This window comes from Hypomesus nipponensis, chromosome 9 (assembly GCF_054491055.1).
Source record: "Hypomesus nipponensis isolate SF chromosome 9, ASM5449105v1, whole genome shotgun sequence".
NCBI classification, from domain to species: Eukaryota; Metazoa; Chordata; class Actinopteri; order Osmeriformes; family Osmeridae; genus Hypomesus; species Hypomesus nipponensis.
The window spans coordinates 17,946,000-17,970,533 of NC_140369.1; the positions used below are offsets into that span (position 1 = coordinate 17,946,000).

The following is a 24,534-nucleotide window of genomic DNA, read 5'->3' on the forward strand; positions in this document are numbered from 1 at the left end:
GTACGTTTTAGGGGGAGGGGCACGTAAACAGAGAATTCTAAATAAAGCGGAGTGCTGCATAATATTTCTTCATCGTTTTATTAGGCAGTGTAAAGGTAGGTTTTTTGATAATTGTAAATATTTTCCGTTGCATATGACTATGTCTCATAAGCTCTACGAAATCCATGTTGCATTCGTTATATCCTTCAATGGAACTTTGTCTATTTTATACTCGAGTCTTTTCAGCGCCATTACTGTGTGAGGACTAAATGGACAAAATGGCCATATTCCGAGTTATTCGTCAGAGACGTGTGTCTTTCATACACAATAAGATGCATTTAATGGCATCACAACGTTTGCACGATTCATGCATGAACATCTTCCAAATTACGGTACACTTAATCGAGTTGTTGCTTATGCATTAAACGTTCATCCATACATTTAATGGAGGTGCTGCCATCGTGCTGTTAACGTTAAATGCACAGCCCAACGGTATGATTGACGTTTGGGTTACTGACTAAACAGAGTCAGTTGAAAGCTAGCGATCAATCAAAGACTACTTTTTCCACTGTGCATCTTGTACTATGAAATGTTTACACCAGCTTACTACAGCCAGCTTTGTTTGGTAAATCCATGTTTTTATTGTCACTCCTAGGTCATTTGAGTTATGCCGATACGTCGTGCTGCTGGGTCTAACCAGGAGACTGCTCCTTCCGCGGCACCAGAAGCAGGTGAGTTCAAGACAAGACATGTCAATGTAAGGACCGAAAATCAACTAGTGCGATGTTAGCGTTTATGTCCCCCCCATTGTAATGACTACTTTCCATCAGGGCCTTTTCAGACCACCCTCACACTCCCTGACTAAATGGGAGTATTGCCAAATGTGATGCCCATTCTCGATGAGTCTCTCTGTCACTCTGCCTCTCTCTCTCCCACTCTTTTTGTCTACTTGACTCTGCCCTCTATACCTTTCTCCCTTTTTCTACCTGTCTCTCTTTACCTGTATCCTACCTACCCACCCACCTGTCTACTATATATCTCCAGAACCTGATGCCAGCTCTGAGGAATCGGCATCCGTAGGGGAGGGGCTCGCAGCAGCCCCAGCCCCCGGGGCCAAGCAGGGCGAGGAGGCGGCCGAGGGCGAAGAGGCGGAAGGAGGAGAAGCGCCAAAAGAGAACGGCGAGAAGGCGGAGGAGGGCGAGAAAAATGCAGACGAGTCCGCCGGAGAGAAGGCCGATGAGAAGAAAGCCGAGGGGGAGGAGGCGGAAAAGAAAGAGTGAGTTGGATGTTGTGCAACTGACTGAGACTTCCTTCATTAATTCTCGGCTTTCCCGCCCGAGTAGCCATCTCGGCACACAAAATTATTTTGGACGATTCAGCATGTTGCCATGCCTAAAAAAGGAGCGATTTAGAAGTTGGCTTTCTCAGTTTTGCGATTTGGGTTGCAAGATTTCAATTGATGTGCCCCTTAGTTTTTTTGCCATTTAAAAGGAATGTACTGTGTCTTCTCCCTTGGCTGCAGAGAGAAGGATGGAGTGAAAGAGAAACCCAAGAAGCCAATGAAAAGGACCGTTCCTGCATGGGCTACCCTTTCCGCCAGCAAAAAGGTGGTTGTCACCACCAAGTTTGCGGGCAACCAACCCAAGGTGGACGACATCCTCTTTGAGGCTGTTGAGGTGTGTGTGACCCCCTAATTTACTTCTCTTGTGTTGTCACCACATGAACGCTGTCCAACCGTAACCACTTGGTTCGTAGAGCCACACGCTAACACACACGCATCTGCGTGTCATCATGCACACACTTGCTTGAGCGACGCACTCATCTCAGTGCGCGTCTGCTTACTCTCTGCAGTCCTGCAAGGACAAGACCGGCGCCTCGGTCTACTCGGTGATGAAGTACATCGTAAATAAATACCCTAACCTGGAGCTGGACAAGAGGAAATACCTCCTGAAGAAAGCTCTGCAGAGGCAGGTGGAGAAAGGGACCATCAGACAGGTAAGATACAGACAGAGGTCTTCCCCCGGCCCCCCAAACCACCCACCCACCTGTTATCACCGGCTTTCAGTTATAATAATGCATTCGTTTAGCGGCAGCTGTTGTCCAAAGTGACAGAGGCGGGGATTTGAACCTGGGACCTCTTAACATGCTATACCACTGAGTAGGGCTGCAACAACAAATCATTTGAAATGATAAAAATCGAATATTAAAAGCGTTGGCAACGAATTTCATTATCGATTTGTTGTGTTGCGCCATTATTACACCACTCAATAAGTCGCGGAGATGTTTTAAGTATTACAAAAATTAGTTTAGTTAAGCGCAGAGGGGAGGTAGAGGAAAGACCATCGGAGAGACGTTGAGTAACGTTGTTTTGAAACACATGGCGGAGAAATCAGTACAACCTTAGTCATCCAAGGTGTGCAGCATTTCACACTAAATACGTTGAAAAGCTGTTTTTAATTGACCGAGGTGAAGTTAGTTTAATATTTGACATTCGTCTCACATTCGGAAGACGCTACTTTGCAGCGTCGCGTTAGTGACCGGGTGAAAGCTACCCATACCATTTTGAAAAATGTAGACTTTTATAATATTTGTATGAATATAAAACCTCAAACAGACACCAAAGTATCTCAACAATGTCTGGTATACTTCCACAGCCTTTATTTTTTCAATTAAGTTTCAAATAAAATGATAGAAAATCACTAATCTTTGAAAATAGCTTAATCCTCGCAAAGCTCAATTTTTTTCAAAATTGTGTCAAGAAATCACAAATACACCAAAAGATTCTAATAAAGTCTGTCCTACTTCCGCAACCTTTCAATTTTCAAAAATGTTTTAATCCAAACTCAAATAAATGGCTAATCTCTGAAAATAGCATGAAATCCACGCTAATATTAAAAACTTTTTTTCAAAATTGTGTGCCTGTTTGTGCACATTCTGAAGATTTTTTGCACTTTTTTTTTTTTATCCGATTCATAAATTTTATCGAAAAAAGAATCGACAGATTAATCAATTACAAAAATAATCGTTAGTTTCAGACCTACCACTGAGCCATGTTGACTGGGGAATTTATAGATTTGATCTAGAAACTATTGATGTCAAATATGTTTGTTGTTGGACAATGTGTTGTTCTACTGTACCTTTTTGATTTCTTTATATGAACTCATTTCCCCCCTGTGTGTCTCTTCCACAGCTGAAGGGGAAGGGATTCTCTGGAAGCTTCACCATCGGGAAGCAGCCGCCCAAACCAGCCGCTAAGGTCAGCCAGGTCACACTTCGGTGACGTAACTGCTCTGTACTAGATGTGGTCCTCCTGGAGTTCAGTGATCAATCTGTGATTCTAACAGAGGTGCTGAGCTAGCCAACATTGTTTGGCTCCTCACTGTGAAGGTATACGGAATGTTCCAACCACAGCGTACTACTAAGGTGGGCGTGCTCCAAATGTTTCAGCGACATACCGATAGGCTACAGTGCAGGAACATCTCTGATTGGTCTTAATCATCCATATGGACCTAGAAGTTTAGCTTTTCTCAACGTTTGAGCCTTTATTACCACCGGAAATGTACGCCGGCGGCCATTTTGAAAATGTACCGGGTCTAAAATGCTCTCGTACATAAGATAAACGGCCTGTTACAGTGCATTGCAGGGAACACGTGGCGTTAACGTCGGATTCTGTGTCTTGTCAGAAGCCGACCGTGACTCCCGGCATGAAGGCAGAGTCCCTGGGTGACGCCCTGCCCCTCATCATCACACGCCTCTGTGAGCCCAAAGAGGCCTCCTACATCCTCATCAAGAAGTATGTGGAGCAACACTTCCCCCACTTCAACGTGGAGAACAGGTAGGACCCCGACACGCTGTTAGAGGGGGGGGGGTTATATTGAGGTCAAAGGTGACCTTGCATACTACGTCCAAAAGTATGTGAGCCAAACCTCTGTAGATTTGTCTAATGATCCCCCACACACACACCCACACACCCCACATCACTCCTTCCCCAACTAGTCCCCCACCTTTACACAATTTACTGAACTGACTTTAAGGCAACACAGCCACTGTCACTTGCGTGAGGTTGACAGTTCTCTGGTTCATCTCTCAGGCCGGACATCCTGAAGTCGGCTCTGGTGAGAGCCGTGGAGAAAGGACACCTGGAGCAGATCACTGGTAAAGGAGCATCCGGAACCTTCCAGGTAAGTCGTCCACCACGAATGAAGGGATCTATTTTAGCTTATTTTGGTTGGAGTGGGCGCGGGGGGGGGGGGGGGGCGTGTGTGTATTGGTTTGACATTTGATTGGTTGGCCCCACAAGTCCCTAAGTCGCTGTTTCCTTACTACATCTTTAACTCTAGCTGTAACCTGTAGAGGATGAGCAACAGTATGTTTGTGTCCACCCTACTGTAACCTATCTCAGCCATGTTGTGAGAGAATGGGAAGCTTAATCTCAGACCTTGCCCCCCCCCCCCCCAGCTGAAGCGTGCTGGGGATAAGATCCTGATGAAAGGGGGGCCCCTGGAGGACGCCATTTTCACCGCCATCACGGCCATGAACGAGCCCAAGACCTGCAGCATCCCCACACTCCGCAAGCACCTGGTCGAGACGAACAAGGACAACGTGGAATACCGCCTGGGTGAGTTCACTTCTCTACCTCACCCCAAATTCAGCACCAACCTTTTAGATGACTAGGCCTGCTGTACCCCCAAGACCAGTGTGTCTATGTGTGTACCTAGATAGAGCCTCTAATAGTATCCCTCTCCTGCCAGCCTGCCTAGCTCTGATGTTGTCTTGTCTCCCTGCCCTAGTGAACACCCTGAAGAAGACCCTGCAGAAGTGTAAATTGATGGGCTGGATGGAGCAGATCACTGGAAACGGCCTCACTGGAACCTACCAGCTCTCCTACCCTTACTACCCCAGGTAAGCAAGATCCCCCCCCCAGTACACCATTGTTTAAAGTACCCTCCTAGCTTTCCTTACCCTTTCTACACCAGGTAATTTACTACCCCAGGTGTCCCATCTGCTGTCTAACCCGTAGCTCTACAGGTTAGGAATAGCTTGCTACCTCGGGTAAGAAAGAACTGGCAGTACACCACCGTTAATGTACGCAACAAGTTAAGTCCTAACCCAGTTCCAGAAGTATGTACTGTAGTATACCGTAGTTGATACAGCACTCACTGAATGTTAACTAATGAATTAAGTGCAACACATCGGAGTCCTGCTTTTTAATTGTTTTTTAGTGATGTGGTCCAGTCAGAGCAGACTTTTGGACTTTGTCCATGCCTTTGTGTTACTGATGGCTGATTACTCTACCCCTCCTTTATCCTGCATCACTGAAGTGATTAGAGAAGTGGTGGGTCCTAGATAGACTCAACACGCACACATACACCTCATTGTTACGGGTGTAACGATATACATTTGTGTTGAACCATTTGATGCCAGTCTTTTGTTTTGGTACCATTTACGAACCGAAGAATTTGTTTGGACTAATCCTATTATATCTGGACATTTTTTAACTAGATTAAATTGTGTGAAATATAATGTTCTCAGTGCCACAGCGCTCCACAAGACAGCCCAAAACGATGCCTCAAGGAAATTTCTCTGGCATTTCCTTTTTTTTTAAATATTTATTGATAGGCCAGTTGGAGAGAGAGAGACAGGAAAACAGGGAGAGAGGGGAAGAGGTGCAGGAAATGGCCTGAACCGGATTCATATCCAGGCCCCCCTGCATTTGAACTTTATTTTGCTCTAGTGGAAACAGTCCGAACCAGGACACTACTGTGTCGTATTGCACCGAATTGTGTGAACCGTTAAACCCCACAATGTTACTCACGGTCTCCTTGTGTTCCACAGCCCAGCCATCTTGTTCCCAGATAAACATAAGCCTGTGGAGAAGCCCAAGCGCCGGAGGACTGTGGACTCGTCCTCTGAGGAATCCTCCTCTGAGGAGGAAGAGGAGTCAGAGGAAGAGTCGTCGGAGGATGATGAACCTCCTCCCCCTCCTAAGAGGTGTGTGTGTGTGTGTTGGGTGTAAGATGTAGGGGTGTAACAATGTCATGGCACAATATATCGCAATGCAAACATTTTATAATATGCACCGTAGAGTTATGGCTATATATTATTATATGATGTTTGTTTTATCCTATTGTTTGTTTGAGCTACCAGCACGTGACCGACTATGCATCTGCATCACGCGTGTATTCACAGAAATCACTTGAACTGAGTTAACTAAGTCATATGTACAGCAAAGTTGTTTACTTTTTGAATGTTTTGGAAATAAATCATCAAATCGTGATGCATATTGTATCGTGAACCCAGTATCATGATATGTATCGAATCGTGAGTGTATCATTACACCCCTAGTAAGATCTCAACATCTGACTGTGTGTGAGAGACCCTCTCAGTAAGTGTGTTTGTTCAAATCTGACCCTTAGGAAAGCCCAGAAGAGGCCCGCCCCTAAAGCGCGCCGCCCTCCACCCAGCAAGAAGCCCAGACCAGCCAGCCAATCAAAGGCCAAGGGCAAGAGACCTGCCCCTGGGAAAAAGGCTGCCCCTCCTGCCAAGAAATTAGCACCGCCCGCAAGAAAATCTGCCCCTCCGCCAGCCAGGAAACCAGTCACCCCAGCAAAGAAACCTGCAGCAGCCAGCAAAGCTGCCCCCCCAAGAAGGCTCCACCACCACCAGCTAAATCCACACCTGTCAAGAAGGCAGCCCCAGCCAGGAAGCCTAAGACACCAGTCGCCAAAAAGCTCACCAGTAGGGCGACCAAGCGACCCGCGGCCAAAAAGTTGCCCCCAGCCAAGCCAGCAGCCAAGTCAGCGGTGAAGACCAAGCCAGCAGCACGCAAATCTGCGCGGGGCAGGAAGTGAAGTCACAGGAAGTGAGGTCATGACAGCCTGTCTCCAGCAGGCTAACCGTGTAGCTCTGAAGATGGCAGTTCTCAGCCTCTCATCCCGTTCCTTTTTTTTTTTGGCGTCTTCTGGAGACTAGTATTCTTTGTAGGATAAGGATGTGACTGTTATCTGTAAAGTCAGTTTACTGTATTATGGCAAGTTGTCAGGTTGATTTTATTATAATTTTTTAACCCATGTTTTAAATGCCATTGCGTAGAAAGGCAATTTTAAGGTGTGAAAAAGATAAGTCAGTCCTCAATCTGTATTCCTTCTCTCACACGTCCTCTGATTAATTTATAGGCAGAGGCCTGACATACTCTACTAGAATTAAATTGGCTTTTTTATTTTATTTTGTATTTTCTTTTCATGCTTATTCACTTCCTCCCCAAATGTTATCAGCACACATTCCTTGTATCCAATACTGTCAGGTAAGTATCCGATACCGCTTCTCTTTCTGACTAAGGACTGTTAAAGAACAAAATGGAAACATAAACTGAGTTTATGAAGCGGATGGTGACAGAAAGAACTTGGGCTGTGCTTCAAGTCTCTTGTTTTGACGAATAAAGCGCAGCGGTGGACCATGACTTCCCATCGTCACAAGTTCAAAGGGGATTAGAAACGTACTGGAAAGATATTTCAGTTTGAGTGGAATTTTATTACCTAAATGAGGACATTTAGTTGATTGAAAATGGATTTCAGATTGCATAGTGTTATTTGCAGCTCTACCGATAGCAGGGATCATGTCATTTTGATGTGAAAAAGGTCTATTCAAAATTTATTGGTTGTAAACTTGTAAGGCTCTGTAACAGATCTCTTATCAGACACAGCCATTTATATTCGATGTGCTATGAATGACTGACATTTGTTTTGAAGGAAGTAAGCTCATACATACCCTGTACCCTATTGCCCAGCATGCACGTTCTCCTTTCTGTTATGCTTTTTTCCTCTCAGTCATTAATAAAATGGCTATATTTGTACTCCACTGCTCGTCCTTCATTCTTTGGTGGTGGTGGAGGAAGGTGGGCGCACGCATTGGAATAAAGGCATTAGGGGGAATCTAGCACGAGGTTGCTGATGTGGCAGAGGTAACCTACATTACATACTATAACGTCGGGAAACAACGCAGAAGCAGGAAACTTTTCTAGGGAGACAAAATGCTGCTGTTGCGCAACATCTGTTGGGGATTTAGGCTACGGGTGAAATATGATCTCGAGGGAATCAACAAGGAAATTGTGCATTCTCTGTGTTCCTTTTTTATTGAATTTCATTGTAAAAAAAAAGTACAAAACAAATAATGGATTAGTGGGGTGTTAGGCTACTGGTGTCGTTCCAAGCCCAACACGCCCAGGCAAACAGAAAATACACAGCACTGGGGAAAGTGTAGAACGCGTTGTGGACGTGAAGCTGATAAGGTGTGTTTCATCAAACTGAAACTGTTGGGAAAGTGGGAAATCAGTGTTTGGGACTTCGGCCGCGAGGGCATTAGTGTTTGACACAAAGCGTTGACTGGAGATTGAGTAAGACGTTTTTCATCTTGAACTAAATTGTAAGCTTACCTACTTTTTACTTGCGGGGTCCAGGTAGACTAATTGTGACATGTAGTCCTAAACATTGCGCTATTTTACATTCCAGAGCTCCGTCTGTCCGTGCGTTTTTGTTTGAGGTTCCAATCCGACGCAAACTAAAAATAAAGGGACCAATTGTGGACGACGACTGTGGGGCCGCTCTTTCAACGGTTGGATCTGTTTAGTCGCTTGATTTATAGATTGACAATTAGACTATGTTTTATGCCCATGAGCAAGATAGAACCCAGGTGGTGTAGATCTCGATAACACAGGTGGGCTGGCGTGGAGAAAACAGATCAATTCTCTTGCGCTGATCCTGCCTCGACCCTGGTATTTCAATTTACACTTTTAGACAGTGGGCTACAACTTTAGCTTTCTTAAAAGCACGACTAGCTCAATCTGATTACAGAAATAGTTGAACAAGCTGTGCTGTTTTTTAGTTGCTACTCCTCATGTCATCTTAGAACAGCAGATGACGGAAGGGGGCCACAATTCCTGTTCAGAAACCTCACATTCCAGCGAAAGGATGGGCGAGACAGCTGTGAAAGACGATGGGACGGTCACCAGATCAGCGGAGGTAGGTTGAGACCACAGCTTACTCCTCCACCGTAACCGACATGAAGTCACTGGGTCAAAACAGGTTTGCTGAGGAGAGAGTTACTGTCATTACACCGTGACACCAACCGTCTCTGGTGGAGGGGATCCCTCAATTAATTGCTCCTCCCAAGGTTTCTCCATTTCTTCTTTCTGAGTTTTCTTGGAAGTTTTTCATTTTCCTCCTTGAGGTTCTAGGGCAGTTATAGATGCTGCCCTGTGCAAATCTGTGTTAAGCCCACTGTGACATTCCCTGTAAAAGGGCTGTACACATCTAACTAAATTTCATACACCATTGTGTAGTGGTAGTGATTACACCATTTTAACAAAGTGTGTTGAAACATCAAGTGACATGATCTTGCATCTAGTTTGCTGTTCGCTCACTTCCTTTAAACTTTATAGTATGTGGGATCCTTTCCCATTGATGACTGCTGTTTGGATGACCAGATCCAGCAACTGCATCGACAGCTCAAGTCTCTCAAGGTGATCTTTGGAACAAATATATATGTAAAAAAAAAAAAAAAAACATTGTTTTATATCATTTTATAAATGCCAAAACAATAGTTTTTAATGAAGTATGTAAAGCTGGGAGTCAGATGGCTGAGCGGTGAGGGAGTCGGGCTAGTAATCAGAAGTTAGCCGGATCAATTACCCGCCATGCCAAATGACGTTGTGTCCTTTGGCAAGGCACTTCACCCTACTTGCCTCGGGGGAATGTCCCTGTATTTACTGTAAGTCGCTCTGGATAAGAGCGTCTGCTAAAATAACTAAATGTGAATGTAATGTAAAAGCTGCAATTACAAGCTTGTCTGTGCTCTTTTTTTAAACTCAGACATGCAAGCGAAGGAGAGCTGTGTCCCTGAAGTTCTCCATCCGTGGCGTGAAGATGTATGATGAAGACGAGACGGTTAGGCTCCCCATTAAGAACAGATCTTTCTGTGGTTGCCGGGAACAACCATTATCAGTGTCCACAGGACCTTAGTAGGAGACAGACAGTTCCCGCCTGCGTGTAAACCAGCAAGCGTTCGCTGTCTTTGTCTGGATTGCATTGTTTCTATTGCCCTTACATGTCTGTGTGTGTGTCTGTGTGTATTGGTGTGGGCTTGTATTCGTTTACATCTGTGGGTTTGTGTACGTGTGTGTGTGTGTGTGTATAGACCCTCCTGATGGCCCATGCACTGTGTCGAGTGTCTCTCTCCACCGCCCGCCCCTCCGACGCCCAGTTCGCCTTCATCTCCCACAACCCTGGTAGCCCAGACGGACAGCTCTACTGCCACCTATTCAATGCCAGGCACGCCAGAGCGGTAGGCACAAGCTAACTGGAGCACGCTGATCGATTGCTATTTGTTAATAGAATATGGATTTTCTCAATCAGCATGAGTATTTACATATGAAACATTGTTTTGCGTGGTCTGTTGTTGGCCAAAAACTAGTTATTTTAGTTTAATAGTCCATTTTTTTCATTGGTAAAGTCAAAAGTTAATCTCTTTCCATCCCTTTCTCTGCCACCCCTCTCTGTGTCAGACATCATCAACGTTATATTGTCCTTGTATCCTTTGTATGGCAATAAAGTTAACTAAAAGAAAGATCCTTGTAAATCTAGTTTAAGACTTAGTTGACTGTTTAACAGTTATTTACCTTCCTTAAGAAGCAACTCAGACTTCACTAACAGTTCAGTCAAGTTGTCTCATGTTACGTGTCTGCGAAATGTGTGAACGTTATGCTGATTTGTCGCATCCACTTCTATCTCTCCAATCTTTCCATCCACCTCTCGGCCGCCCCCTCTCTCTCTCAGGCCCAGTTCCTGAACCTGCTGCTCTGCCGCTGCTTCCAGCTGTCCTACCTGGAGAAGCACCCTGAGGAGTCCCAGGAGGTGCCTGCAGGACCCCTCCCCCGCCGCAACCCCTCCCTCCTCAACCACGGCTTGCCCCTCAGTGTCAGCGCCCTGGTGTCCTTCAGACGAGCCCCGACCAGCGGCCTGCTGCCTTGGGAGAAGGTTCGAACACGCACTGCCCTGCCTGGATGTTGGTCGATCATTGGCTAGCCTTTGGTTTATAGAAACACAGAGAGAAGCTGCCTCCATGGTTCAGTATAGTCCTGGTGTTCAACCAGGTCATGAATCCTAATGTGAAACGGATGGTGTTTTCTGGCTGGTTGTGAAGTTCTGTCCCACCCCTCCTGCAGGTGTTTTCAAAGCCCTCGGAGGAACATCCGAGCAAACACGAGGACGTGTTCGCCCCCTCTCCGTCCTTGGTGCGCTGCAAGGCCATCCGCAACAAGGTCCTCCGCTCGGGGGCCTACCGCTCCTTCACCTTCACGCCCCTCAAACAGCGGCTCGCCCAGGAGCGCCTCAACTCGCCGCAAGGTGGGCAGAGTGTGCGGAGTGCGCTCTCCAGGGTCAAACGGCTCATTAGGTAGGACGATGCATACCGTGCCCTCCCTCACCGAGACATCGCGGGCTCTCTGTCACCGTCTGTGGTGTCAGTCGTGTCACCCTGGGAGAAGGTGAGGGGCGTGTTTGTTTCACCTTGCACTCGAGGGGTAGGCAGGCCCTTGCTGGTTGCACCTCATGCGTTGACTTTCTGTTGCCGTTGGTTCTCTCTGCTCGGTGTCTTCGATTCACTGTGTGCATTCCTTTGACAGTGACTCTGAAAATGCACGTCTTGGATGTCATCCAAAATATACAAGCTTGTTAGAATAACTTCCCTGGGGGATCCCGGGGAATGCAATGGTTTTCAAATCCTGAGGGATGTGTGTGTGTGTGTGTGTAACAGAAAAAGCGCAGGACAAAATGCCAGTCCGGAGGAGTCGTGCCCCCAGCTTAGCTGAGACAGAAGAAGCCCTGGCACAGGCAGTGTGGTGCTGGGCTGGCATCTCCACGTGAGTGGACCCGGCCACCGCTCTCTTCACCATGCTCCAGGACATGCTTCTCCAGAACATGCTTCTCCAGGACATGCTTCTCCAGAACATGCTTCTCCAGGACATGCTTCTCCAGAACATGCTTCTCCAGAACATGCTCCTCCAGAACATGCTTCTCCAGGACATGCTTCCATTTCAATTGATGTTGTTTCTTCCGAAGAATATGCACTTTGCCTGGCTTCTTGAAGGCCAACCTCTAAGTCCTCTGTTATGTTTAGATCAGAAAAAGATTTGCAAGGGATTTGATTGGTTTAAACGACGTGCTGCATCTCCAATCGACCCGCTGGCCTCCGTGACTGTTGATACTCTTGTCATTGTGCTGTGTTTCAGTGACAGCAGCTCCACCCTGCTACTTGAGGATGTGCTAGGCTCCTACCTCCTCTGCCCCCACCCCAAGAGGCCTGGCTGTGGCTCCCTCACCTTGCGAGCCCCCCTGGGCCTGGCCACTCACGCCCTGGAGAACACCCCCAGAGGGACATACCTGCTGGAGGTGAGGACAGTTTACGTTACATTTGATATTTTATTCATTTAAAATATGCTTTGATGAAAATGGTCAAAAATGACCATACAAACAGTGGACAGAAAACAGAAACAGAAAATTGTGGGTGAATAGTGTATATTATTTATGTCCTTCGGTGTGTGTGTGTTCCCCTGTACTACAATCACATACTAATAATGGTATTTTGGGATGCTTTTCTATTTCAAGAAATGTCCCACAGAATTTAGCTCCCTGGCGGCCTTGATAGATCACTACACAGAGATGCAGGGAGAGCTGGAGTGTGCTCTGAGCTGTGCCCGTGTGAACCACTGCTATGAGTGGGACGAAAACACAGGCCACAAGGCCCAGACTGTCAGACAACACACTGGCCCCAAGAGGAACACTACTAAAACTGCCCCGCGGAAACAATGGGTTTAAATATCCACCGTCTTTTAGTTTGCACTAGGATGTGGTGACTCACTTCACTTTACTTTGGAAATCTTCACTTAACTTTTTTTTTTTACTGGGTGAGGGGTTAGTAGTGGATGTTTGTCAATAGTTGTTTTTATTCGTTCTATTAATTATCTTTAAGGGGAGACTCTAAATGTTGTTGACCCTGGTTTGTTTCTTTACTTGGAGCACTTTGGGTAATGTTGGGAGACTATTAAATGGGAACATTGGTGAAAAAAAATCTCACATCAAATTATGTTTATATAGTTTGAGAAACACTCTTACTCTTTGTATTTTATCTGGTTTTAAATAGTAACTTACTAACTTTAATCATAATTTTTAATTGATTCAATGTGCAATTGGTGTTGCAGAATTCACTGATAAAACTGTTTCAGCACTTGGAATTGGCGTTGCCATTTCCCAAATGTGTATATATTTTTTTACTTTTAATATTACTTGTGAATTCAAAGTGTTGTTTTTACTCTTTTCCTACTCCTTGATAAAGGTCAAAAGCTTTCAATGGACAACGTTGAATGCCGGTAGCACACATTTTCTTGACAAAAGTATTAATATTAACGTTTGTCAATGGAACTGCATTTTGTGAAATATTTTCATGAGTATTTGTGTATTTCACTGCATAAATTCCAATAGGTCTATAACTAATCCCTGTCTTTTTTGTGTGTAATTGTTTATTATCAATTAATATAGTTTTATGTGCATGGGTCTAATTACTATAGCACATCAAATGTCTAATTATGCTATGCCTACATTTACTGATGAAATTGCACACGTGAAGGGACCTGAAATATTCAGAGTATAAGCAGCAGATTATTTCCGACCTCACCAAGATGGCTGTGATTAACGACTTGACATTTCACTAGTGACGTAGTTATATGGTTGAAGTTTGCGGTAGCTTAGCAACATGGAACGCCGTAGGAGGAGATCATCTGCAGGAGACAAGTAATGATAATGGTGTTTACACAACTGGATTCACATTTGTCCGCATGAGTTATGTATAATGACCAGGAAAATGTCATTCGCAAATGCAGGAGGTTCTCATAGCAGGTGAATGTTGGGTTGGAAATCGAGGAGGACTCCAATCGAGATTTGTCAAACTCCTTCCAGGATGTATTCCATAGGGTTGCTGGGTGCAGTGCTTACCGGCGTTAGCTTTCAACATGCATAGCTAACTAGCCAAATAAAAAAAAGGTCAGTGTTTCAGTTTTAACTTTGATCATCTTCTACATAGATTGCGACCTTGATAAATCATACTACAGATGTGCCATCTTACCTAAAGTTTACTTACTACCATAGCATCATCAGATGATATAACTCCTATCTAGAGTTGAGCCTACTGAATAACTACCTAAGCATAATCAGAGGATAGCTGTAGTGTAGTCAGAGATGCCTTAGCACCATTCTATGCTGAATGAATGGCCATTAGCTCAGAAGTACAGTCAAACAGACACCTCAGGTAGGCGATTAATTTAATCTGTCCTGTTTTGTCCTAGTGATCAAATCCTTGAGAACAGAAACCCTTGACTTGGGTTCAATGGAGGCCAAAATGGCGTCCGAGTCAGTGCGGGTGGTGGTGAGATGTAGGCCGATGAACGGCAGGGAGAATGCTCTGAGCTGTAAGATGGTGGTCACCATGGACCTGAGCAGGTGTCAGTGCTTCATCGTCAAGCCGGCGGCCACAGACGAACCACCCAAACAGTTCACCTTCGACGGGACCTACTTTATCGACCAGACCACCGAGCAGATGTACAACGAGATAGCCTACCCGCTGGTCGAGGTTGGCTCCCGTTCATCCCGCCCAGATCCGTGCTGATGTTTGACTGCTGTGTGCAGTAGGCTAGACACTTCAGCCAGCCTTGTGGTCATAGGACACCATTGGTTCAGAGTGTGAACCTAGCCAATTAGGACGCCCAGCTATATCCTATTGCTCTTGACCTCAGGACTCATCATTTACTAAACAGGCTGCCGTCAGTCAAACCCAGTGTGCACCAATGTCAACAAGGACACTGCTTCAAGAAAACCACACGCAGTCCAAACGAGATTGATATCTTTAGTTATTGTAAAGGTGGTTGGTTTTGTAGAGCAGTGCTTCAAGATCATGTGATATAGAGTAGTGCTTCAAGATCATGTGATATAGAGTAGTGCTTCAAGATCATGTGATATAGAGTAGTGCCTCACGATCATGATATAGAGTAGTGTTCCAAGATCATGTGATATAGAGCAGTGCATCAAGATCATATGATACAGAGCAGTGCTCCAAGATCATATGATACAGAGCAGTGCTCCAAGATCATATGATACAGAGCAGTGCTCCAAGATCATATGATATAGAGCAGTGCTTCAAGATCATGTGATATCTCCACAGAGTGTGACGGAGGGCTACAATGGGACCATCTTCGCCTACGGCCAGACAGGCAGCGGCAAGTCCTTCACCATGCAGGGGGCGGCCGAGCCCGCACCCCAGAGAGGGGTCATACCCCGGGCCTTCGAGCACATCTTCGAGAGTATTCAGGTAGGCCCTGATGCCTAGTGCCTGGACCTTTAAACCAATGTAACTTTACTAGGTGACTAGGAGTTAATATGTAAGGTAATGCGAGTGGTGACCTAGCCCACATTTATTCCGCTGGACCTTAGTACGACTGCCATGAAGACTGCAGCTTTCGTGGTTGAACATAAGATACGTTCTTCTTACGCATTCGCTGTCACTTTACATGAATGTACGCGAAGAACACAGTTGTGCTCTGACACAGAATCCATGCTGTCCTCCTCTGTGTCAAATAGTGTGCCGAAAACACCAAGTTCCTCGTGAGGGCATCCTACCTGGAGATCTACAATGAAGAGATACGAGACCTGTTGGGACACGACACCAAACAAAAAATTGAGGTTCGAGACGTCGAGACCGTCTGCACCTGTTTACTGTGTTCGAAACGAGCTGTTGGAAGTCTGGGGTATATCTTGTTTGAAGGGCTACATCTGTGTCGTGTATTGTAAAAAACCTGTTAGTCCGGCAGCCTTGTTGTAGTGGATCTGCACAGCCTTATGGCTGCTGTTGCCTTGGTAACGCGCAACAACAAGGCAGTTCCTTAAGATGAAGTTGTCCGCCGAGGAGGACCGCTTTGTGATGCAGGAATGCACGCTGGTCCGTTGTAGCACGCACGCACTGGCTGTGTGCGTGTGTGTCCGTGTGGTGTACATGCATGTTTGCTCTGTGTGTGCATGAGTGTGTGACGCGTGTTTATGCAATGTTTTCTGCGTGTACGCGCGCGCGTTTGCTCACGCATGTTTTCCGTGTGTGCGCGTGTTGCCCGTGCATGCTTTTTGTGAGTGTGGGCTCGCATGTGTGTTCATGCGTGTATGAGTGTGGGCTCGCATGTGTGTTCATGCGTGTGTGTGTGTGGGCTCGCATGTGTGTTGATATGTGTGTGTGTGTGTGTGTGTGTGTGTGAGAACAGCTGAAGGAGCACCCAGAGCGCGGCGTGTACGTGCGGGATCTGTCCATGCACACGGTGCACAGTGTGGGGGAGTGTGAGCGCATCATGGAGCAGGGCTGGAGGAACCGCTCGGTGGGCTACACCCTCATGAACAAGGACTCCTCCCGCTCGCACTCCATCTTCACCATCCACCTGGAGATCTGCACCACAGGTCAGCTTCTCCACACCTCCCCCCTGTGTCGGTCCCTGTCGCCATCCACCGCAGCTACACCATACTACACCCTCCCTGTAACTGGAACTCTCAGCATACTCCACATCTAGCTGTACTCCACCCCTGCCAGTCCCTATCGCGATACTCCACTGCTAGCTCTGTAGAGTGTGGAGCTCGCTCACCATACAGTACAGCCAGCTATACTACTACACCCTCCCTGTAACTCTCACCAATCACCACAGGTCAGTCTGTCAGCATGACACCCACACACCACACCCTGACTACTGCTTGTTGAGTCACCAAGGACATTAATTATTAAAGGCAAATTAAAGGTCATTCTCTCTCTCTCTCCCCCCCCCACTGTATCGCTGTCTTTCTCTGTTTCCATATGATGAAATGTTGTATTTAACTAGTCTGTCTGTGTTTTGTGCCTGTCTGTCTTTCTGTCTGTCTGTCTGTCTGTCTGTCTGTCTGCTTATCTCTGTCTGTCTGCTTATCTCTGTCTGTCTGTCTGTCTGTCTGTCTGTCTGTCTGTCTGTCTGTCTGCTTATCTCTGTCTGTCTGTCTGTCTGTCTGCTTATCTCTGTCTGTCTGTCTGTCTGTCTATCTGTCTGCTTATCTCTGTCTTGCGCACGTCTATCTGTCTGCCCCTCCTCAGATGCAGCAGGTAAGGACCACCTGCGGGCCGGCAAGCTCAACCTGGTGGACCTGGCGGGCAGCGAACGCCAGTCCAAGACGGGCGCCACCGGCGAGCGCCTCCGCGAGGCCACCAAAATCAACCTGTCCCTGTCAGCCCTGGGGAACGTGATCTCGGCGCTGGTGGACGGCCGGTCCAAACACATCCCCTACAGGGACTCCAAGCTGACGCGGCTGCTCCAGGACTCCCTGGGCGGGAACACACGCACCCTCATGGTGGCATGCCTCTCCCCGGCCGACAACAACTACGAGGAGAGCCTCAGCACGCTGCGCTATGCCAACCGGTGAGCTGGGGGGGGGGGTGTTGTTGTTTGTTGTTTGTGTTGTTGACGTAGGGCGTTGTTTAAGTTCGAACTGAAACCCCCTGACCAGATTAGCCTGGTGGGTGGGATGTTTGTGGTGAATGAATGAAGCAGCGTAGGAAATAACGAAGGAAATTAGGTTCTATTGAAATCCGCTCCATGGAACATCAATGGGATTGGAAATGCACTCAATGGAACATCAACGCCCCATTTCATTTGTTATGTCATACACTGTTTCATTCATGGTAGGGGAACAGGCAGGCTTGGTAACTCTCGACCATGTCGATGAGAGCAGTGGTGTTCCGTGTAGAAACCGTAACTCAGATAAGATCTGCGAGCGTGCGACCCAGTGCAAAGCAAAGTGAATGTGGACAGGGCCAAGAGCATCCAGAACCGGCCCCGGATCAACGAGGATCCCAAGGACGCTCTCCTGAGGGAGTACCAGGAGGAGATCAAGCTGCTGCGAGCCCTGATCTCTGGACAGCTGGGGACCACCAACCTCTCATGTGAGTGCCTGCCTTGCCACTGGGGCCCGTGTTGAAGGGCTACGATGGGATTTGTGACTACAAACCGAATAAATAAAAAAATGTCATGTGGGTCTTCACTATTCCCACGTTACACCTTGCTCTCCTCTCAGTTGGCGAGTACAAGGCTGAGTTTTTGCGGGATTTTAACTGGGGGAAGTCAGAGGTCATTTAGGCGGACGTCAATCACATCCACATCTTCGAGTGCTCGCCGGTGGATAGGTTGTGCTGATGCAGCTCTCCAATCCCTGACGTGTCCAGCCCAGCCTGAAGGTGTTGTTCCCTCTGTGTGCTCAGCTCTGCTGGAGGGCCAGAGGTCCGAGGCGCCCCCTGGTGTTCCGTCCAGGCCACAGTTCAGCACCACCGAGGCTGAGAAGGAGAAGATCAAAGAGGTGTGTTCTCCTGGAGAGCGAGCCGACACAGCACACACACACACACATCCCGCCTGCTGGACGGGAACGCCAGAGCCCTCATGCCCTGAACCGTGTGTGTGTTCCTGTAATTGTCGGCTTGTGTCCGTGCTTGTATGTGGGGCCTCCTCCTGTAAGTGGACGTGCTTATGTGTACCACCTGTCTGTGTGTGTGTGTGTGCGTGTGTATGCATATGCACCCTCCAGGAGTATGAGGACAAGCTGTCGAGGCTGCAGGCAGAGTACAGTGCAGAGCAGGAGTCCAAGGCCAAGCTGCAGGAGGACATCACGGCCCTGCGCTGCTCCTACGAGACCAAGCTGGCTCACCTGGAGGCCTCCAGGGCCACCAGAGGGCGCTCCAGCTCCACCACAGGTGCTGTCACACGGGCAATACGAGAAAATACTGTATGTAGGTATACATACGTGTGTATACATACAGTATTTTGCATGTCCTCATCAGAACTACAGTATTCAATAATAATGTCTGCACATAAACATCATTGTGTGTGCGCGTGTGTGTGTGGGGGGGCGGGGGTGTAAATTGTAATAGTGCCTTCAAATAGCCTCTAAGCATCTGTTTTTATAGTCACACTAGATTCTATGGATCAACTATGTCAGGGTCTGAGCTCATCAAGTCTCGTGTTGTCGTCGTGTCATGGTCGTGGGTGTGTCTGTGCTTGACAGAGAGCTCCAGCCATGTGACCCAGGCTCAGGAGGAGCCCTGTCCCACCCCTGGTGAGCCCTCCCTGGCCTCGGCCGAGGACCGTCCCCTGGTCAAGGTACCATCCTCCAGACCAACCCCCCGATCAGTACTCTACTGTTGTAACTGCTGCAGACTGTAGACCCTGTACCTCTGACCACAGCACACAGGTTGGGAGTAACATACTGTGTCATGCCTATTGCTGCTACAGTAGCAGATGAGGTCTTATGAGGTTTGTCATTTGATGTAACCTCCGTACAGGCGTTGTACCTGTGACCTCACTGTCCTAAAAATCACATCAATAATCTGTTGTAATGTTTCCCAATATCATAATGACCTGTTGTAATGGTCTTTTACTGTCACGCTGCTCTGTCATCGTGATTGGTCTTAATGTTACAACGATCTGTCATGGTGTCATGACTACCTGTCATAAGGATCTGTCGTAATCCCATGTCTGTCAAAATGTCATGATGTCTTATCATCTGTCACGTCTTCATATCAGATGTGTCATCATGTCAGATCTGAACGATCTGTCAGACTATAGTGTCATCATGACCTGTCATGATGTCATCGCGACCTGTCATGATGTCATCTCTTCTCTCCTCAGGGGGTCCAGGCCCAGGCTGCTCACCAGGCGATGGGGGTCCAGAGAGGGTCAGAGGGGGACAGCCATGCAGATTCACCCTCCCTCTCCACCCCAGGACCTCTGGACCAGAAACATGTGCTGGAGAGGTGTGTGGCCCACACACACAGACATCAACGACCACATGCATGAACATGCCCATACATACACAGGTGTGAATCACGGGGGGGTTTGGGGGGGGTCTGACCCCCCTAATTAAGACTTGGACCCCCCCCCCCCCCCCAAAAGAGGTAAAAACAACAGGTCGGGGGGGTCGATACACGCCCTGGAGAAGAAGTCGACCCCCCCGATTGTCATTGTGTAATTCGCACTCTGCATACACGTACACACGAACGCGCGCACACACCCACACACAGACACGTACGGAGACACAAATCACCACACATCCAAAACCCTCACACACCCACACATGCCCCCCGGCCCCCTCCACCCCTCACGTCGGTGGGTGTGGTTCCCCCGCGAGCCAGGCTGCAGCGTCTGGAGCAGGAGATGGTGGGCGGCGAGCAGGCCAGGAACCAGGAGCTGCAGCGCCGCCACCGCCAGAGGAAGACACTGGCCGACCAGCGGAAGAAGCACCTGATCAAGGCGCTGTCCCAGAGCGGCGAGGACAGCGACTACGTCCTCCTCAACGTCTACGACTCCATCCAGGAGGAGGTGCACGCCAAGAGGCTGCTGCTGGACAAGACCCAGGGCAAGGTGGGGGAGGGCGGTCCACGCGGCAGCACACACCCAGGAACTCCTGGAGAACCTCTGAGACACACTGGATACACTATCGTTGACTGTACTGTATACTTGTATATTGTAAATGCTGTTATATATTAGAAATCGATGCATGTGTGTTTTTTTGCCACACATCAGATTCATTATTTGGTATAACATAAGATGTTCGAGCTGGTACAGATAATTATTGATGTGGCCTGCCGTGATGATGATGATGATAATGACGATGTCGACGTCGCAGCTGAAAGCAGCCAGGCTGGAGATCCGGGACCTGGAGGCCGAGTTTGAGCTGGAGAGGAACGACTACCTGTCCACCATCCGGAGGCTGGAGAGAGAGGCCCAGCTGCTGGCCAGCCTGCTGGAGCGCATGGCCCCCCTGGTGCGCAGAGACTGCAACTACAGCAACCTGGACCGCCTGCGCAAGGAGGCCAGCTGGGATGAGGACGGCGGCACCTGGAGGCTGCCTGAGGTGGTGGTGCAGAAGACCGCCCTGCCGTCAGGTGAGGGAGGAGCGGGGGTTGTTCAGTGTCATAACACACACACACACACACAATCTACCACATCCTCAAAGACACACCTCACTGTCAGTTAGGTTGGAGCAGGGGACTACCCTTCCGTCAACACACTCGCCACGCAAACACAAACACACGCAAACAGCTGACTCGCTCCAGCAACTGACACGACACAATGTGCACACTTACACCCAGACTTCCTGGCAGACCCTGTTGGCACAGCTTATCAATAACTCTCATCATGTCTCTCACGGTCTGTGTCCGTCCCGTCTGTCCGTCCTGCCTGTCTGTCCTGTCTGTCCTGTCTGTCCGTCCTGTCTGTCCGTCCTGTCTGTCCGTCCCGTCTGTCCGTCCTGCCTGTCCGTCCTGTCTGTCCGTCCTGTCTGTCCGTCCTGTCTGTCCGTCCTGCCTGTCTGTCCTGTCTGTCCGTCCTGTCTGTCCGTCCTGCCTGTCTGTCCTGTCTGTCCGTCCCGTCTGTCCGTCCCGTCTGTCCGTCCCGTCTGTCCGTCCTGTCTGTCCGTCCTGTCTGTCCGTCCCGTCTGTCCGTCCCAGCCGTGAGTGCGTCCGCCCCGAGGCTCGCGGCACGGCGAGCATCAGGGACCGACGCAGCCGAGCTCTTCCTGGTAGGAGCGTCTAACGTTCACACATCTCCACACCGTACGCCTTGGAGTACATTTGACATTGGTGCTCATTCAGCCCTTATAGCTAAAGCTACAAATAGTGACTAGTACTGTAATTCGTATTCTTCAGAACTAGGACTTGTATTCTTTGTGACGGCCCTCTCTCTCTGTGCTCCAGGAAGAGGAGGACAGGTATAAAAAAACCTGCGGTCAACCTCAGTGTTAGAATAGAATACATGTTCACATATTCACACTGGATCCATGTAGCAGACGCTTTCATCCAAAGCGACATCCAAATAGTCCCTGTGCTGTAAAAGGACAGCTAAATAACTGTTAGTATTTTCAAGTAGCACGAGTGACGAGCAACTAAGAAGAAACCTGTATGTATCTCACAGGGATGGCACACACCCACATGCATGGCAGAGCGTCCAAAAATGACACTACACACAATCCTCTCTATATATACTATTCTATAACCGTACTCTAGCGAGTATTGTTCATGACTAGAACCTATAGGTGTTTAGTGTGATATGGTGCCCTCACCCTTCTGTGTGCCCATGGGGCAGGACGAGGGGGACAAGTACAAAGAAATGCTGAACCGCAGCGACAGCGAGAACATCGCCAGCAACTACTTCAGGTCCAAGAGAGCGACCCAGCTGCTGGGCGGAGACTCACTGAAAGGCCTCGGTAAGACCGGGAACTTACAGACCTTGATCCTGACCTTTGAACCCTGGCTGTCCCGAGATCCAGGAAGGATGGCAAACCAGTCATAGAAACAGATACACGCAGTATTTATTCAGTAGACTTTGTCCCACTATTCCAAACCAGGCTGTCCGGTCACTGATTACTGCATGTTTATCTGGACAGTAGCAGACGGCTTTGACACAAGTGGGCAGTAAATCATTTGGAGTCAGGCTGGAGTAATGTTAAATAAAGATAACAGATATATACCACTACATAGCAGAGAGATAAAGGGATAAACAGATAAATGGAGAAAGATGTATCCGAGCTGTTGATCTTTCTGACAGCATGCTTTGTAAACATTTGATATCAACATACTTTTATGATTTTATTTAACCTTAAAATAAAAAGGTGGTCGAGTAGAGCATAGGAGGATGGGCATCCTGAAGAAGTGGAAGATATCAATACACCAAATTTCCGGGAAGACAAGGATGCACTAAAACAACCCCAAAACAGATTGCCCTAAAAACCCAGCAGCTCTCCCTGACTCAGCAGACTCAAGGGACCTGTAGGATGAGCCAAGTCTCTGAGCGGTGGGCTTGAAACAACAGAAATAGAGGAATCTTTTGTAAAACGGCTTAACGTCTGCTCCTGATGCTTAAAGTATCAGTCCACACATCCAAATCTGACTGAACACATGACACTGACAAAACGTCAATGAACATCTTGGCGTTGGTTTCATGTTTCAGATTTGAACGTTTCGAAGAGGGTGTCGAAAGTGTTAAAGATGATGTCGTGCTCGATGTTATCCGGAGATACAATGTCTACTGAGCTGGTCCTCTTGGCTGTCGCTCCTCTGACGTGTTCTCCCTCCCCAGCTGTCCACGCCACGCCCGCCAGCAACGGCGCCGCCCACCTGACCTCCAGCGGCTCCAACATCACGCCCCCCCTCAGCGCAGAGTCGCTCCTCCCCCGGCCCTTCCGTCTGGAGTCCCTGGGCCCCCCCTCCTCCAACGGCAAGGTCAAGAGGAAGAAGAGCAAAGGCCACATCCTGTCTGAGGGCAACTGAGACGACAGACGAGGTCAAACGTGAGAAGGCCGGATCCTCCTCGCTGCACTTCGACATCTATTCTACCTGCCACCGGGAACCCCTCTAGTGCTACCACACTGACTGGACTACCTGAAGGGTTATTTACTGAAGATTGTATCCTTCCCCTCACTATAATTGAATATGTATTGATAGGTTTTTTTTGCAATAGAAGGAAATAGAAGGAAGGCAATAGAACTGCCTTTCATCCAGCAGTGTAATCTGTGCGTGTTGGTTTAATCGTCATTTTGAAGATAGTACTACCTATGTTACACTACCTAATGCCACTCCACAATGCCTGCTTAAACTGTGATACGCCCGTGCTTCTGAACAAACAAGAATCTTCATCTGCTGTGTGGATGTACTTCTCCACAACACGTGCTGGCTGCCACTTTGTTTCATGTTCACTAGCACTTACAAGAATAAACCTCTTGTTTTAAGGGTGATTGGTTTTATGGATGAGTGTTGTAAAAGTATTTATATAAAACATGGGGGGGGGGGGGGGGGGCTGTGACAAAGTGATGTGAATTGAGGTAACTGTTTTCCTGTTCCTGTGCTTCTCTCGCTGCCTTCTCCCTCCTCCCTTGCCTCCCCCACACTCATAACTGCTGAGACACACATAATCCAGACACAATTTAATGCAATTGTAGTCTGAATAATAATTTTTTTAAACAATGTATATTTTAAAATATGCATGTGGTAAAAAAAAGATTTAATACAAAGACATTTACAACATTGATGTAACGTTTAATAAAGTCATGTTTTACTAAAAAGATTGCAATGTGTAAAATGCAGGAAAATTGACGGACTTGCTCAGATGGGTGGCTCCACTATGTACTGGCTGAATTGATAGCGTTGTCATGGCAGCTGTGTTGACACAGTAGTGGTTGGATTCATAACAGATGATGGATTCATAACCTTTGACCTATCAAATTAATTTTATTATAGGCAGGGTTTGATGTCAAATACCTGATACAGTTGGTCATGGGTTTATCATGATATCAAGAGCGGGGATGTCTTACAGATAGGTATGTACAGTAGTATCATTGGTTTTTGAATTATAAAAAGTATTTTTAAGTAACTGAAAAGCAATTTTCAGAACCATCCCCTTACCCAGGT

General features: G+C 47.6%; 3 protein-coding genes across 9 annotated transcripts; all 3 read left to right on the plus strand.

Annotated features, from left to right (window-relative positions):
• hp1bp3 (heterochromatin protein 1, binding protein 3) lies at positions 1 to 7,836 on the plus strand. The gene is made up of 13 exons (XM_084704863.1): positions 1 to 95; positions 635 to 710; positions 1,024 to 1,255; positions 1,502 to 1,655; positions 1,831 to 1,974; positions 3,170 to 3,235; positions 3,663 to 3,814; positions 4,070 to 4,160; positions 4,438 to 4,597; positions 4,770 to 4,881; positions 5,815 to 5,970; positions 6,396 to 6,576; positions 6,609 to 7,836. The coding sequence occupies exons 2-13, from the start codon at positions 647 to 649 to the stop codon at positions 6,828 to 6,830; spliced, it is 1,734 nt and encodes a 577-aa protein (XP_084560989.1). The 5' UTR covers positions 1 to 95; positions 635 to 646; the 3' UTR covers positions 6,831 to 7,836.
• Positions 7,837 to 8,044: 208 nt separating this feature from the next.
• sh2d5 (SH2 domain containing 5) lies at positions 8,045 to 13,523 on the plus strand. Of its 4 annotated transcripts, none has more exons than XM_084704855.1 (11): positions 8,252 to 8,371; positions 8,487 to 8,749; positions 8,884 to 8,996; positions 9,416 to 9,496; positions 9,846 to 9,920; positions 10,171 to 10,317; positions 10,809 to 11,009; positions 11,198 to 11,378; positions 11,788 to 11,893; positions 12,263 to 12,422; positions 12,639 to 13,523. In XM_084704855.1, the coding sequence occupies exons 3-11, from the start codon at positions 8,892 to 8,894 to the stop codon at positions 12,846 to 12,848; spliced, it is 1,266 nt and encodes a 421-aa protein (XP_084560981.1). In that variant the 5' UTR covers positions 8,252 to 8,371; positions 8,487 to 8,749; positions 8,884 to 8,891; the 3' UTR covers positions 12,849 to 13,523. The 4 variants fall into 4 exon arrangements, with proteins under 4 accessions (XP_084560983.1, XP_084560981.1, XP_084560982.1 ...); XM_084704856.1 differs by having other exon boundaries at positions 8,487 to 8,589; XM_084704857.1 differs by lacking the exon at positions 8,487 to 8,749 and having other exon boundaries at positions 8,045 to 8,266.
• A 98-nt stretch (positions 13,524 to 13,621) lies between these two features.
• Positions 13,622 to 24,155, plus strand: kif17 (kinesin family member 17). 4 transcript variants are annotated; one of them, XM_084706081.1, is made up of 17 exons: positions 13,622 to 13,820; positions 13,910 to 14,069; positions 14,372 to 14,655; positions 15,244 to 15,390; positions 15,660 to 15,761; positions 16,331 to 16,520; positions 17,179 to 17,500; positions 17,894 to 18,024; positions 18,340 to 18,434; positions 18,660 to 18,825; positions 19,137 to 19,231; positions 19,760 to 19,884; positions 20,263 to 20,491; positions 20,757 to 21,015; positions 21,580 to 21,650; positions 22,214 to 22,334; positions 23,207 to 24,155. In XM_084706081.1, the coding sequence occupies exons 3-17, from the start codon at positions 14,413 to 14,415 to the stop codon at positions 23,395 to 23,397; spliced, it is 2,487 nt and encodes an 828-aa protein (XP_084562207.1). In that variant the 5' UTR covers positions 13,622 to 13,820; positions 13,910 to 14,069; positions 14,372 to 14,412; the 3' UTR covers positions 23,398 to 24,155. The 4 variants fall into 4 exon arrangements, 3 of the variants coding, with proteins under 3 accessions (XP_084562207.1, XP_084562206.1, XP_084562209.1); XR_014766693.1 differs by lacking the exon at positions 23,207 to 24,155 and adding an exon at positions 21,778 to 21,839 and having other exon boundaries at positions 13,774 to 14,069; positions 22,214 to 22,257; XM_084706080.1 differs by having other exon boundaries at positions 13,774 to 14,069.
• Positions 24,156 to 24,534: the final 379 nt, after the last annotated feature.

Coding starts and splice junctions, on each gene's coding strand:
- hp1bp3 (XM_084704863.1), top strand. CDS start 647: ATGCCGATACGTCGTGCTGCTGGGTCTAACCAGGAGACTGCTCCTTCC. Junction 711..1,023: donor TTCCGCGGCACCAGAAGCAG/GTGAGTTCAAGA, acceptor ATATATCTCCAG/AACCTGATGCCAGCTCTGAG. Junction 1,975..3,169: donor AGAAAGGGACCATCAGACAG/GTAAGATACAGA, acceptor TCTCTTCCACAG/CTGAAGGGGAAGGGATTCTC.
- sh2d5 (XM_084704857.1), top strand. CDS start 8,892: ATGACGGAAGGGGGCCACAATTCCTGTTCAGAAACCTCACATTCCAGC. Junction 11,010..11,197: donor GCCTGCTGCCTTGGGAGAAG/GTTCGAACACGC, acceptor CCCCTCCTGCAG/GTGTTTTCAAAGCCCTCGGA. Junction 11,894..12,262: donor TGCTGGGCTGGCATCTCCAC/GTGAGTGGACCC, acceptor GCTGTGTTTCAG/TGACAGCAGCTCCACCCTGC.
- kif17 (XM_084706081.1), top strand. CDS start 14,413: ATGGAGGCCAAAATGGCGTCCGAGTCAGTGCGGGTGGTGGTGAGATGT. Junction 18,025..18,339: donor GGGGACCACCAACCTCTCAT/GTGAGTGCCTGC, acceptor CTGTGTGCTCAG/CTCTGCTGGAGGGCCAGAGG. Junction 20,492..20,756: donor TGGACAAGACCCAGGGCAAG/GTGGGGGAGGGC, acceptor TCGACGTCGCAG/CTGAAAGCAGCCAGGCTGGA.